The sequence below is a fragment of the Dermacentor albipictus genome, chromosome 7, assembly GCF_038994185.2.
Source record: "Dermacentor albipictus isolate Rhodes 1998 colony chromosome 7, USDA_Dalb.pri_finalv2, whole genome shotgun sequence".
Classification (NCBI taxonomy): Eukaryota; Metazoa; Arthropoda; class Arachnida; order Ixodida; family Ixodidae; genus Dermacentor; species Dermacentor albipictus.
This window is the reverse complement of record NC_091827.1, coordinates 114,365,964-114,380,985: the sequence shown is the minus strand read 5'-3', so window position 1 is coordinate 114,380,985 and position 15,022 is coordinate 114,365,964. Positions and strand designations below refer to the sequence as shown.

Sequence of the window (15,022 nt, the reverse complement as noted above, 5' to 3'; positions counted from 1 at the left end):
GTATTGACGGTCCTGTCACCTGTAGGGTGGTTCAATTTGCTTAAAACTTCATCACTAATTTTAAACAATCGATAAACGAGGTACCGAAACCGAAACGGGTAGCTGCTTCGTGTGACGTCACGATGAATGAATGACGCCAGGTCAAACACTACCATAATGTAAACACACACAACCCGTGCTAAACACGCAGTACACGTGGCGCTAACAGCAAGGAAGCGAAGCTGATGATGTCTCTTGACGACACAGGAAGCTTTTACAGAGCTTCCGAACTAGAGAGAGGCGATTTAAGCAAAGATTTCAGCGACAGTGGGCTGCAGGCTCTGACGTCACCAACACAGGGTGGCCAGTAGAAAGTCATGATTCGGGAACGCAACCAATTTAAAAAATATATATTTTCAAGAAAACTAGATGTCTTGCAGCTATATAGTTTGGCACAAATAATGAGAATGCAAAAGAGATCATATATTGAAAATTTTATTAACATCAATGGATATCGACAAATCGCCGGGGTGGCCTTTTAAGGCGACCATGCGGAACTGGACGTAGTGCAAACAAACAGCGGATATAGTGCGCAATGGGGCGACCTATAGCACTGGGTATAGTATGAATTATGGGCCCGCCGCGGCAAGCGATGAATGGAGCTACTGTAATTTGGTCGTGTGCTTTAATTCGTAAGTTTTCGGCTAGGGGCACTCAACGCGGCTAAGTATTAGGTCCATAAATGGTATTTATCCATTAGCCGCTGACCCACTAAAATGCAAGTGCGAAATGGCACGACGCCGCCTCGCAAATGTGCCCATTAGTGACTGTTTATTGGGCCTCTACATCGCAACCAGCAAACCGCTCCAACAGCGAAGAGACGCAGCCTTTCACAAAGGCGCGCAAACGTCGGGCGCTTTGCTTGCTGACAAGCTATTGGGGACGCGACCAGCACTGTAGGAAATGCTTTTGCAGTGCTTGTAACATCGTGCAGGTGGGAACGCAGACTGATCCTAACTTGCGGGGTCCGGAGACGGACGTGACAGTTTTCTTGTGCTGCATGATGGGCAATGACGCCGAAACACAAGTGAGTATGGATACAGCTTTCGATGCGACCTTCTTATTTATTTATTTATTTATTTATTTATTTATTTATTTGCACATACTGCAGCTCGATCGGGCTATTGCAGGAGTGGGTATGAAAGGCAGAGAAATGAAAATAGTAATGCAGGCAATACGAACAATACAAACCAATACAAACCAAAGCTATTCAATGGCCGCCAAGAATAAGTTGAAAGGAAGAGAACGAGTAGGGACCAGGCAAAGAATTCCAGTACTCGATTACACGGGGAAATAAACTGTATTTAAAAGTGCCCGTACGGGCAAAATAAGGTGCGATGTTCAGGTGAAGGTGACCGAGTTTTTCTGCCGGGTATCTGACCTTTTTCGTTGGCCGATTCCGGAGCCAGCGCCATATTACACAACGTCTCAAACAGTGGCCTCAGGACTGCATTCGCAGCGCGCATTTGTTATCAAGAGCTCAATGGGACCCTCAGACACCGTAAACCGCCGGTGAAACAGTTCACTTATCGCTGGGCAGCTCCACTCTCAGGCTATGGGCGTAGCGCACCTGGGCTCTTAAACAGGTGCGCGTTGGAGTCAGCACATTGGGCTTACTCCGCCATAACACGTTAGGCCAGCGTTGATCTCACCGACCAAGGCACGATTGAAACAACAATTAGTGAATCGATGAACATTGAGTAAATATGTGAAGTGATGTACATATCTGTAATTGTGCATAATGATCTCTAAGAATGCGATTTCATATAATTATAACATCTTCATAACCTCCAGTGTACGTTCCGCTTCACAATATTGCCAGAATTTGTGACTACCCGTCCACTATTAAACAACAATGCCTCGCCTTACGAAGCGCTCAACTGGACTTGTGGCTGCCAAATTTGTTTATCTAATATTATTAGTGAAGTGAAAAGGGGCAAACGTCCCCAGCAAACTGTGACTACTATATTTTCACCTCAATAAAAAAAATGACGCTAAAGAAGACAAAGTCAACGTACACGGTGCTTCAAATGATTCTATCATGTTGATGATATGCCTCCATTTTGTCTCTTTCTATTTCTCATGTTCGTAATTCACTAATTTTGTACATTATTCGTGTTGTATTTCACGCACAATTACGTCGAGCTTGTCTTCTGTAGCGTCGACATTTCCCTGGCTTTTTTTCTACCAAGAGGCCAGGTGGTCTGATGCAAGAGATAGTGCAGTCTGTGCTGCTATGTGGCCAATTTTCGATTATGTTGACGCTAATCCGGCTCATACCGTTTACTGTACTTACTCCGCCACTAATTCTCGCTACTTCGCGCCACCGGCAAGGCCGCCTTGGAGATATCATTGCCTAGCGTAAGCCGTGCATAGTGCACACAAGCTCGCTCTATTTCCCCAAATGTGCCGTACGGCTGCTTTTGTCAGGATTGGGGGCTCAATCCCATCGTCCATGGTCCTTTGCCAATATTGGAGTTCGGCATGAATTCGAAGGTAGCTGGCCCATGCCGTCGTCCAACTTATTTACGCTGAGATCGTTGATGAAGTGAAGAACTGCTTCTCATCGAGAACGAGGAAAAAGGGTTTATTTACAGAAATTAACTCAGTCTAACATGACTGCTTGAGAAAAAGAGTAACAGTCCAACATGACTGCATGAGAGAAGTGACTCAGTCTAACATGACTGCTCAAGAGAAGTGTCCTCAGCATTCGCACAACCACAGTTTTTATACACTCGATGCGCCGGTCCTACGACGCGGCGACTGTTCGTTTACTCATCACCAACTCGCCGCTGCTCTGCAGACCAGTTTACGTACACAAAGGCAACCGCGCTCTGTACACAGAGGCAACCGCGCGGGGTGCCGTTCCGGGAAACTATCGGCGCCGATCGAGGGTCGCTCGTTGTTCCGTGCTAGGCCGAAGCGTGAGACGCTCCAAAATACGTCGTCCCCACGGCAGCTTGTCCATGCGTGTCAAATCAGCTCCGCGTTGGGGAACTCCGGAATCATTGTTCACACACCGAACTAGTTCCGTCACAATGTCGAAGGGGCTGGAGTAAGGCGGCGGATTCCAGCGCAAAGGCCGCTTCTTTGAACGCCTCCCAGCTGCAGCGACGGAGAGGGAGAGGTGCGCGTCGTGTCGCCCTGTCGTAACTGTGTGGCAATCTTCTTTCACAGCTCGCCATTCTTGACAGCGCCTCCATGGCCCGGAAAGTCTCGACTGTCTAGCGCTGACAACCGCTAGGCAGGAAGAGAACGGCTGCTGGTCAGGGGGGGATTGATGTCTTGGCTCGCAGCGACCACTTGTGCATTGATGTCACCACCCCAAAACATCCAACAAGGACAGGCAACTGCAAAATGAATCCCACAACACGGCTCTGCGCCGAGATGACGCGCATTGGCTCTCACTTTAGACTCGCTAGGCTTCAAAAAAAACAACAACAACATAAGTGCAGAAACAAAAAAAATGCTACATTTCACTATGCCAATTTCTGAAGCAAATTCCTGCTGACAAATTCAGCAATTAATGGAGGGAATTCTGCTGAATGAGAGGGGATTTTCTTCGCCTAAAGAAAAGCTAACACTAGTAACCCCAAAATTTAGGCGGGACCCTCAAACGCAGAATTCAAATTAGCCTGCTCAAACCATCCGCATTGCTATGCAACTTTCCCTTCTTATATCTAACGGAGAAGTTGTACTCTTGGAGAGTGAGGCTCCATCGGAGCAAGCGGCCGTTTTTGTGTGACATTTGATTGAGCCACGTCAGAGGACAGTGGTCGGTCTCGAAGATGAACTTCGCTCCGTACAAGGAACACGACAACTTCTGGGCGGCCCAAACCAAACAAGCGCATTCCTTCTCTGAAGCGCTGTAGGCTTCCTCTCTTACATTTAGTTTACGGCTGGCGTAGAGGATAGGATGCTCCTCGTTATCGTCGCCGACTTGACTAAGTACCACGCCCATACCTCTGTCGCTTGCGTCGCATTGAACTATGAATTCCTTTGTGTAGTCTGGCGCGCGAAGCACAGGGCGAGAAACCAATAGCGTTTTCAAACTTTGGAAAGCGTTCTCTTTGTCCTTATCCCAGTGTACGTTACTCGGTGCTCCCTTTCGGAGGGCGTCTGTTAATGGACTTGCCAATTGCGAGTAATTCGGAATGTACCGTTGATAGTACCCCACAAGTCCCAAAAATGAACGAAGGTCCGTTTTCGTGCGCGGCTGAGAAAAATCTCCAATCGTCGCTATTTTCAGCTCAGCCGGCCGTCTCATGCCCTGACCGACAACATGGCCCAGATAAGTAACCTGCGAACAACCAAACCTACACTTTTCCGCTTTCATCGTTAAGCCGGCTTCCCTCAACCGTGAGAACACCTGTTTGAGGTGCGATACGTGTTGTTCCCAGCTGTCCGAAAAAATGGCCACATCATCAAGATAAGGTAAGGCGAACTCCTGCAAGTCCTTTAGGACAATATCCATTAACTTAGAGAAGCTAAACGGCGCGTTCTTCAGCCCGAAGCTGAGTGCGAGAGGGCGAAAAGTGCCTACAGGCGAGATGAATGCGGCATAGCGGCTGGCACTTTCTGAAAGGGGAACTTGCCAGTACCCCCGCACGAGATCTATAGTTGAAATGTATTTAGCAGCGCTAACTCTTTCAATTCGTTCCTCAATGTTGGGTATCGGGTACAGCTGATCCCTAGTGATGGCATTTAACTTCCTGTAGTCAACACACGGACGAGGGTCCTTGTTAGGGGTTTCTACGAGTATTAGCGGTGACGTGTAGTCACTCTCAGCGGGCTCAATAACTCCCAACTCTAGCATGCGCTGTATCTCTGCCTCCATAATCTCTCTCTGTCTTGGAGACACCCTGTAAGGTTTTGATCTTACTGGTTCGGCAGAGGTCAGCTCAATTTCATGCGTTATCAGTTCGGTTCTACCCGGCCGATCGCTGAATCTGTCGAGATATTCCCCTAACACCCCTTTTAGCTCATCTAGCTGCTCGGGTTTTAGAGCGTGCGAGCTTACCGAGTGTTCTACTACTTCTTCTAGGCCGATTTCAGAGTTGGAGATCGCCCTATACTCCTTAAACTTCGTGCTAGTGCCATCCGGCTCTTTGATGGTATAGTTAACGACTCCGCTTCGCTCTACATACGGCTTCATCAAATTACAGTGATATATCCTCACTTCCTTCCTGCGACCGGGCATTCTCAAAGCATGGTTAGTATCTGAAAGCTTGTGCAACACTTTAACGGGCCCGTCCCAGTGAACTTCAAGCTTGTTCTTTCTTGAAGGTTTGAGGATCATTACCTGGTCGTCGGCTTTAAACGTACGAAGCCTCGCATACTTGTCGCAATAGACTTTGGCGTTCTTTTGAGCTATTGCCATGTTCTTTCCGACTAGTTCTTGGGTTGCGCTTAGCCGTTCCAGTAAATTTAGCACGTATTCAACCACTGTTCGACTCTCCCCTCTTTCCTCCCACATCTCTCTTAACATTCTCAGTGGAGAACGGATTGTCCGCCCATACACTAGTTCTGCTGGTGAGAACCCTGTCGCTTCATCTGGAACCGTTCGCAAAGCAAACAATGTTGCCGGCAGACAGTTCTCCCAGTCGTCCTTGTGCTCGTAACAGAGCGCACGCAAAACTCGCTTAAGCACCGAATGCCACCTCTCTACACTGTTTGACTGAGGGCGATAGACAGAACTGTGTATTAACTTTACCCGCACTTCTGCAAGAATGTGGAAGTCAGTGCGCTGGTGAATACTGACCCTTGATCTGCCTGAATTTTGGCTGGAAACCCAACTCGGGCAAACACTGTCAAAAGCGTGTCTACTACTTCGGTGGAGCTGAGCTCTTTCAAAGGGATTACTTCTGGAAACGTAGTAGCCGGACACAGCATGGTAAACAAGTACCTCTAGCCCGATTTTGTTTTTGGAAGAGGCCCTACCGTGTCTATTACAAGTCGTCTTCACCTTCAGTGGAGCTTTCCATGTCTCTCCTGGTTTACCAAAACGCTGGCAGGCGTCGCATGATCTTACAAAGTTTTCTACATCTTTGAAACAGCCAGGCCAGTAGTATTCCATAAGCAATCTTTCCTTTAATTTGTTTATGCCTAGGTGGCCGGACCACCCATTTCCATGACAAAGACTCAAAAGGTCCTCCCGATACTTAGTAGGTATGACTAACTGATCTAAAATCCTACCCTTTCGATCTCTGTAATGCCGATAGAACAATCCTCCTCTCTCATGTATCGTTACGTTGCGCCTAGCAATGCCTTCTTTAGCTGTGTCACGTAATTTAGCTAAGCTCTCATCATTCTTTTGCTCAGCTGCCAGTGACTCTCTATCCACGCGTAAGAGTTGATCAAAGTTCTTTGAGGCCGGTGATAATAACGACCCTGTCTCGCTTGTGAGCGCATCTGCTTGCTCTTCCTGCAGGCTAGAACTCTGACACTCTAGTGCTACGCTCTCATTGAGCTGGTCAGCTGGCAGGCTCTCCTCAACTGTTCTTTTGTCCCTCGGGCCTAGCTCGGATTCGGGTATTGAAGCTATCCCCTTTTCTGCTTCCGCTGGAGGAGCTTGAGCATTTTCAGCCGAAAGCGCCGCGATCGCCGCGAGCTTGGCCTCGGGTCAATGCCTGTACTATGCCCTCTCCCAGTTTGAGCCCTCTGTCACGCAGTAACTGATTCGAACGATTCGAAAAGATGTAGGGATACTGCAGTGACAAAAATTTGGAAACTGCAGCCTCAGTCTCTAGCTCCCCGAATGGTCCACTGATTTTGACTTTGGCCATGGGCAGACACACGCTGTGTTCTTCTACAACCTGTTTTATCCACGCTACTTCTCCGGTGAAGTCATCTACCATCACGTAAGACGGATGGACAATATCCAGCGTGGCGGCACTGTCTCTTAGCACTCGGCATGGTTTTCCGTTAACTTGCAGGTCGTGGAGATATGGACTTAAAAGTTCCATATTCTCATCTTTTTCCTCCACGTAGGAAAAAACTACGCTAGACTTCTCGCAGTTTACAGCTATATGTCCCAGTTTGTGGCATTTGTAACAGCGAATTGGTCTAACAGATTTGAATTTTCTTTTCTGTTCTTTTTGTGCGGTTTCTCCGTTAAGTTTCTCCTCGCTCTTTTCTGCGGGCTTTTCCGCCATGTCTACAGGCTCGGATCGTCTAGTTTGCGCACCCTTTTTGAACGGAAATGGTTTCCGCGGTCCATTTCGACCGTCCCAGTTTCCCTCCTCGGCGTTCAATTTTCTACGGGTTGCGTACTCTTCGGCTAATTCAGCCGCCCTTTCCACAGTGTTTACATTACCTCTGTCTTGCACCCACAGTTTCACAGCTTGGGGGATGGTTTTGTAAAACTGCTCTAGACACATGCATTCAATGATCATGTCTCTGCTGTCGTACGCTTCCGCGCTTTTAAGCCACTCGACTAGGTTGGCCTTTAAGCTATATGCAAACTCCGGATAGCCCTCGCTATCTTTCTTGCCTGTGCTCCTAAACCTTTGCCGAAAAGCTTCGGCTGAAAGGCGGTATTTCTTCAGGAGACTAGCCTTAACTTTTGCATAATCATATGCATCCTGCACACTCAATCTGGCGATTACTTCCGCCGCCTCACACGGCAACATAGACAGCAACCGCTGTGGCCATGTACTCGGGCCGAAGTTCATCTTCTCGCAAGTCCTTTCAAAATTGCTTAGGAACAAGCCTATGTCGGTCCCGACCTCAAATGGCTTTAATAGCCTGTCCATGCGGTACGATTCTGCCTCACTTGATCGACCCAGAGCGCCTTCACTTCCTTGAGGCAACTCCAAACGTTTGCTTTCAAGTTCAAGTTGCATTTTCCTTAACTGAAACTCGCGATCTTTATCGCGTTCCTCTCTCTCTCGGTTTTCTCTGTCCCGTTCTTCTCTTTCTTTTTCCCGTTTCTCTCTCTTTTTGAGAAGTTCCAATCCCATTTCAATATCTTGCTCACTGTCCTGATTGGAAATTAGCTCCAATAATTCCGATTTGAGCATTTCCTTGCGTACATCTAGGCCCAGTTCCTCACCAACAATCAACAACTCGTCTCTCAGCAGTGTCCTTAACTCCATGACTGCTGCTTTACTGCCTTGATTCTGCTCTCTAAATCTAGCTAGGAAAACACAACCTAGCTAACACACAACAATCTAGCTTCCCTACTGTTCTAAACAGAACAACCACAAAATGAAGCCTAGAGAGTCAAAGCAAAAACCAAGCACTCACCGCAGATACAGCACCATGTCGCAAAGTCCATCTCACCGCTGTCAGCCAGTTGTCAGGATTGGGGGCTCAATCCCATCGTCCGTGGTCCTTTGCCAATATTGGAGTTCGGCATGAATTCGAAGGTAGCTGGCCCATGCCGTCGTCCAACTTATTTACGCTGAGATCGTTGATGAAGTGAAGAACTGCTTCTCATCGAGAACGAGGAAAAAGGGTTTATTTACAGAAATTAACTCAGTCTAACATGACTGCTTGAGAAAAAGAGTAACAGTCCAACATGACTGCATGAGAGAAGTGACTCAGTCTAACATGACTGCTCAAGAGAAGTGTCCTCAGCATTCGCACAACCACAGTTTTTATACACTCGATGCGCCGGTCCTACGACGCGGCGACTGTTCGTTTACTCATCACCAACTCGCCGCTGCTCTGCAGACCAGTTTACGTACACAAAGGCAACCGCGCTCTGTACACAGAGGCAACCGCGCGGGGTGCCGTTCCGGGAAACTATCGGCGCCGATCGAGGGTCGCTCGTTGTTCCGTGCTAGGCCGAAGCGTGAGACGCTCCAAAATACGTCGTCCCCACGGCAGCTTGTCCATGCGTGTCAAATCAGCTCCGCGTTGGGGAACTCCGGAATCATTGTTCACACACCGAACTAGTTCCGTCACAATGTCGAAGGGGCTGGAGTAAGGCGGCGGATTCCAGCGCAAAGGCCGCTTCTTTGAACGCCTCCCAGCTGCAGCGACGGAGAGGGAGAGGTGCGCGTCGTGTCGCCCTGTCGTAACTGTGTGGCAATCTTCTTTCACAGCTCGCCATTCTTGACACTTTGCGTCAACATGTCTATCTACGGCGGTATATAGCCGTTAGAGGGGTATAGAAAAACCGTGATGTTTATTTTTTGTTGTTTTTTGTTCCATGAGCGCTAATCACCACCATGCCGTCGATATTTACATACTCTGCGAGTAATACTCGTCTCCTTGATACCTAAATTTTGATATCGTTTCTGACTCGCTACGACGCTCTGGAGGCGCGAAAGGGCTTTTTCTTCCTGGAATTGCTTACAAGATACCCAGATACGCCAAATCTGTGGGACGTTAGCTCAGATGACCTTGTCTTCGAAAAAAAGAAATCTCGGTTCACGATGGGCAGTCCACTAACGAGCAAAAGGTTTTAGTCAACCGCGATACACTCACCGCTATCGTTGCAAGGGGCGCACTGCCCACGTGGAACTGAACTGCTGCAGCACATGCGTTAGTGGGCTGTCAGAACCGCGCGTCATGGTTGCTGATTCGGCGATAAGAACTTCATTGTGTGTTCGCCCGTGTATCGTGGGTTGCTTTCTTTATTCTGCTTGCAAACGGGTTCTCTTTAGGGTGCGGCTCTTAGGCGCCCGTCCCTGCGACGAGCGTCGGCGGTGTCGGCGACGTAACCGAGCGAACCAGCACAGTGAAAGCTGAAAGAGGGAATGTGGAGCAGGATATGAAAAGGCGCCAGCCGCGAACGCCGGAGACCAATGAGAGCGGCCCCTTTAATGACGTGCGCGCGGGAAACTGGTTTCATACGGAGCCGTCCGACCGCCTGATGCGTACTCGTAACTCGTCTCAGCCAGACCGTTCGTTTCGTACTATCGTCTGCTCGCGTCCGCTCTCGTTCGCGCTTGTTTGGTTTGCTCGGTTTGGTCTCGTTGGCGCTTCTTTCGATTGTCATGATTTGCGAATATTTTTTAATATCATTCTATGCGCAACGTGAATTGTGTAGTACTTTCTGGAAGCCATGCCACACCAGCCATTACGCTGTAACTTTCGACGAGTCATGTATAAAAGCCGACGCGCTTGACCCGCAGATCGTATTTTCGACAATCGCCGGCTATGCTACATGTCTCTCTCAAGTTCACTGCCTCACTATATCGTGAAATGAAACACGTATAGAGCTGCGTTCAAATTTCGCGTTAGGGAGTATCGTAATCGTGGGTGAATTTTTCGCACACTCTCTACGGATACTAATAAGTTGGCTGGAATTTAGTGTCGCTGCTCTACCCTGTAGCGCCGTTACCTATGATAATTAATTAACTAGAAAAGGGCTGAAGTTCGACCTTGTTGGTATAGTATCTTTACAGGACGATAGTGCAAAAAAGAGCACATGCACACGCACAAAAAGGAACCTAATGGATGGTCAATGGTTTGATCTAATGGAAATGTGTTAGCATTAACTTTTCGCAAGCCTTAGGTGACCAAAGATGTGAAGAACGCCACAAGGCTCCTTAACAACCCCTTACGCATCTCACTTCAAGCTGTACTCAAAGACACCTGCCTTCACAAGACATGCCTGAATGTGTCAAACGCCACAGGCAATCTGCGCATTCTTTTCATCACGCCACAGCGCGATTCCTTTTTCTCTCCTGAGGGAGCTGTGAGCACCGAAACGCGATGTCACGCGCTACCTGCATTTCTATTGACATCTAAGATATGTGACTTCACACCACCCTTTTCTTCCTTACACACTCTCTCACCTCCTTTCCCTCCTTCGTTCCTCTTTTCTACCGGCCTCTTCCCCACTCTTTCCTTCAGCTAACCGACGGATGCCATCGGGTTTAGTTCGCATGAGCGTTCTAATGCTGACGCATTAAAAAGAACAAAGAAAAGACGCCTCTCAAAATAACTGAAGAATGCGCTGGGCCACTCCGACAATACCCGTACCAAGTTATGACGCGGGGATAAGAAGGCAAAAAGCATTAAGTCGATGAAGTTTTGAAGCTACAAGGATGACTTCCAGCCCAAAATAAAACTACATACCTTGTTTTCAAAGGGAGGAAGGTAACATGTCAGTTTACTAAAACAACGGGCTCAAACCATCCGCGTTCCCATTTAACTTGCCCCTTTTGAAACGGACGGTGAAGTTACATTCCTGCAGAATGAGACTTCATCTGAGCAAGGGTACGTTCTTAGGGGACATGTGTCTGAGCCAGGTCAGTGGTTGGTTTCAAAATTGAACTTTGCTCGGACAGATACCAAGGTAGTTTCTCGACCGCCTAAACCAAGTAGGGGCCTTCATTTTCCGAGGCGCTGTTCGCCTCCTCTCTGCATGTTAACTTTTGGCTAGCAGACAGTGCCGTATCCCTACAACCTCCTCTCGTCCTGCCACCTTGCGCTCCTTCGCAATGCATGCTACCCCTTAACGACCGACGGAACAACGGGGAACTCAAGTACCCCGCGCCCTTTGTTCGCGCAGCTTCTCTGACTCGTTTTAGCCGGTGGACACGCTTGAATGGAAAACGTTGCCAACGGCGACCGCACGTTTCTTTGTCTCGCTCGTGCTGTTTGACGCCTCTCACTGTCCTAGGCTGCGTCAAACTCCCCATGGCAGTCTGAACTTTACAACGTTTCTTTCTCCGGCGCTTCTTCCTAGCGTTCACTTTTGGGCCACTTTCTCCCTCCTCGTATGCTGATCGTTGCTCATCTCGTCGTCCCTGATCCCTGTCTTACTAGCACAGTCCGTGTGACTTGTACCTAAATCATCCCTTCCTTTGAATCGACTAGCGGACAGGTTAACCGATTCTGGAACGTTCCAGCAGTCCTTACGTGTGCCACGCAACTCGCACTCCTGCGAACTGCACTCTACTGCACTGTCCAGCTCACGCTGTGCATCGCCACGCCGCCCTGACTCGACATGGGTGCCCGTGTCCGTGGGGTAAACAGCGCCCTGTACTTCGTTAATGGCCTCGTTATAGGGACACTAAATGTTACTATGAAGTCAAGTTAAAGCGATAAAGCAATGCTCTAGAACGTCCAAGGCCTCAATATAATCGCGAACACAGCTTTAGTAATCGAGAATTTGAGGTAAATGCATGACACGATTTGAGACCCCTCAGCGACATACCGGTACTATCCCGATGACGAAGGCGCTCCTCATCATAATTTATGTCACTAGTACTCAACTACTCGTATTAAAAAGATAATTTCATTAGATTATAAGACGGAACAGAATGCTACTTGTCTACTTCTATTCGATTCTAAGAAAAAAACATTGTGACGTTACCCTTGAATAAATAGTATGGGTGATCGAAAGGTTTCGTTTTCGCTCGACTCTGCGCGCTCGACTTTGCGCCGAGCGCGCTTTGGAGTTTCAGTTGTTACTTTATCGCGTCGTGCTGCGGTGGTCCTGCTGGCTCGCGAAACTTGCATTTGGAACAAGCAGCGAGAATGCCATGTCCATGTGATGTCGTGGGATGCGCGAACGGTCCGTGGAACTTGGCCAAGGGCAGTTGCAGCGGCGAATCCAACGTTAGTTATCACTGTGTGCCAACGAGTGAACCTCTCCGTTCGAAGTGGTTAAGTGCCGTACCTCTGCCACAGCGCGTTGGCAAAGAGCCGAAAAATCACGTAGTATGCTCGCTGCATTTTCGTCCAGAGGATTACGAGTTTAATGCCAACTTATTGAAGTCATGTGGAGTGTCTTTCAAAGCAGGCCGCCGTCGTAGTTGTACGCAACGACGCCGGCAGCGCGAGCCCTCAGCAGCAGGTCACGTTCATCAGCGCTTAAATCGCTGAAGTCGAGCCCAGCATCGCAAGCCAATGTGTCCTTGTCAGGGACGTCCATTGCAACGAGCGTCGAAGTTGCGTCATAAAATGAAGAACGAGCTTATCGTCGCGTGCTTTTCAGTTCCGCTAGCCACCATAGTTCCATTTTCGCGCTGCTGTCGGCGCTGCCTTGGCTGTTTCTGGCCGCGCGTTTGCGTTTTGCGCAGAAAAGCCGTAGGGAAGTCTGCGGGCGCCGTTTTACTCACCGGCGGCGTAACCTCACTATGAGACCGTGACGTCACCACTCCTCCATCAGAGGGCGGGTGATTTGAACTGCGCTAGAGATACGCGGACGCTTCAGAACGCATTTTCTCCTAAAGTAAGTCTCTTCTCACGAAACAAGCGTTTCGAGGTTTCTGGAATGGTATTTCAACAGTCCACGTTGACTTAATATTAACCTTTAGTGTCCCTTTAACAACACTCCGACGCCCACTGTCCCTATTCATTCACACCTGGACTAAATGCCTCTACATTACCTTGTTGGAACAGCACCTCGGCACTACGGCCTTCAGCGGCCCCTGCTGCCACCAAGGCATCGTTTGCAGCTAAGACTTCCAGTTCACATATGAACTTGCTGGTAACCTCAGAGGTACTACTCCTCTGTTCTGCTTTCGGCGAAAATCTGCTAGCGACTTCGTCCCACTTTCGCTGCATACTATATACCTACTGATTTTTCAGGCTGCCGTTGTATTTGTTCGATTGACTGCTCCAAACCTTCAATATCTTCGTTCATTGCTTCCATACTTTTCCGTGGTTTTGCCGTTCTCGTTCACTCTCGCGATTTTGATGTTCTCGCTCGCACTTCTGTGTTTCCTGTACCACCTCCCAAGCAATCTCAATGCTCTTGTTGTCGTAGCTGGCCTTTTCTTTTTAAGCGTGAAATTCTTTTAGCTCCCGTTGTCGGCGACATTCAAGTGACCTTGAGGCAGAATCCAGAGCCGTTATTCGCGTACTCAGAGGAGAACATCCAGGCATCGTTGCGAGAACAAAATCAGATCATCCGGGCAAACAATCAAAACTTAAGAGAATGCGGTCTGTGGCCTGCAACCTTTTGTACAGGACCACATTACATACGCTATAGTTACTGTCCAAGCAAGTTACAAAAGATATTGCTTCTGAGTTCTTCCTAATGTTTGTTCACAACATCACTCAAGCTGTAACTTCTTGTAAGCTGAAGTTTGTCATTTCCAATAGCGACGTTGAAAGGCAGATACAGTGCACCATATACTTGATTGTCATCTATTAGCGCTCAGACTAGGCTGCCTGTGCTCTTTTCTACGCTAGCGGTCCGTGACTTCCACGCGCGCGGGTCTTGTGCCGCCTTCTTCGAGAGATGGCGCCACGCTGCGCCACCAGGCCGGCAGCGTCCGTCGCGCCGCGGATGGTCGTGAGGTGGTTGCGAGTACTCGTCACAATTACTGCAATCAATCTGCCCTGCCGGTAGCCTTTTCGTGCTTACGTCTAGTCTCGATTACGGGAGAGCTAGCAATTTTTTTCGTCCGCTTCAACTCTCAACTCGTCGTACTGCAAGTCTAACCTCATCAACTTTTTAAGATCCATTGCTGCTGCTGCCCCGACTGCTGGTTAGGACTGTTTCTTTAAATCATTTGTACAAACCAAGATATTCTACAAATACCCGATTCCCAGAACAATCAAAACAAACACAAAATTTGAAGTCAGGCGAATGTAAAGGGGAAAAAAAAGACGGGTTCACCTACGGATGCATTACCACGCCATCTGGTTCATCTTTCCGCAGTTCCCAGTGGCTGCGGGATCCTTTGATCGAATGCTCTTCCCTATCGCTGGCACCAGTTATTTGATCTTACCGTTGTGTGGGGGGTTGGCCGAAGTAGATGAAGACTTAAAAAATGAAGGCTTATTTACATTAAGTACAATAACAGAAAAAAGTTGAAATAACAGTAAAAATGTAATCCTTACGGCCGGCAGCAAATTGGATCCTGTGGTCCGCGGCAAGATGAACGTATGTCTCTTACCGATGTTTCCCTTGCCTATAACCCCTTCAGTTTGACGTGGCTGCCAGCAAGTGTCGGCAGCCGCGTCAATCGTCAAACCAATCGTCAAAACGATTGCAGCGCCCGCATCTCCAGTGGTGGGCCTTGCGCCCAATATACGGAGCTTTGCATTAGTGGTTCCGCACACTCCA

The 15,022-nt window shown here is 48.5% G+C and overlaps 1 protein-coding gene across 1 annotated transcript in view; it reads left to right on the top strand.

Annotated features, from left to right (window-relative positions):
- Window positions 1-15,022, top strand: part of LOC135907300 (THAP domain-containing protein 1-like) — a 40,823-nt gene that overhangs the window by 23,870 nt on the left and 1,931 nt on the right. Inside the window, exon 4 of the mRNA XM_065438990.2 lies at window positions 974-1,066. Within this exon, the coding sequence (XP_065295062.1) occupies window positions 974-1,066 (93 nt within the window). The remainder of the gene's footprint in view (window positions 1-973; window positions 1,067-15,022) is intronic.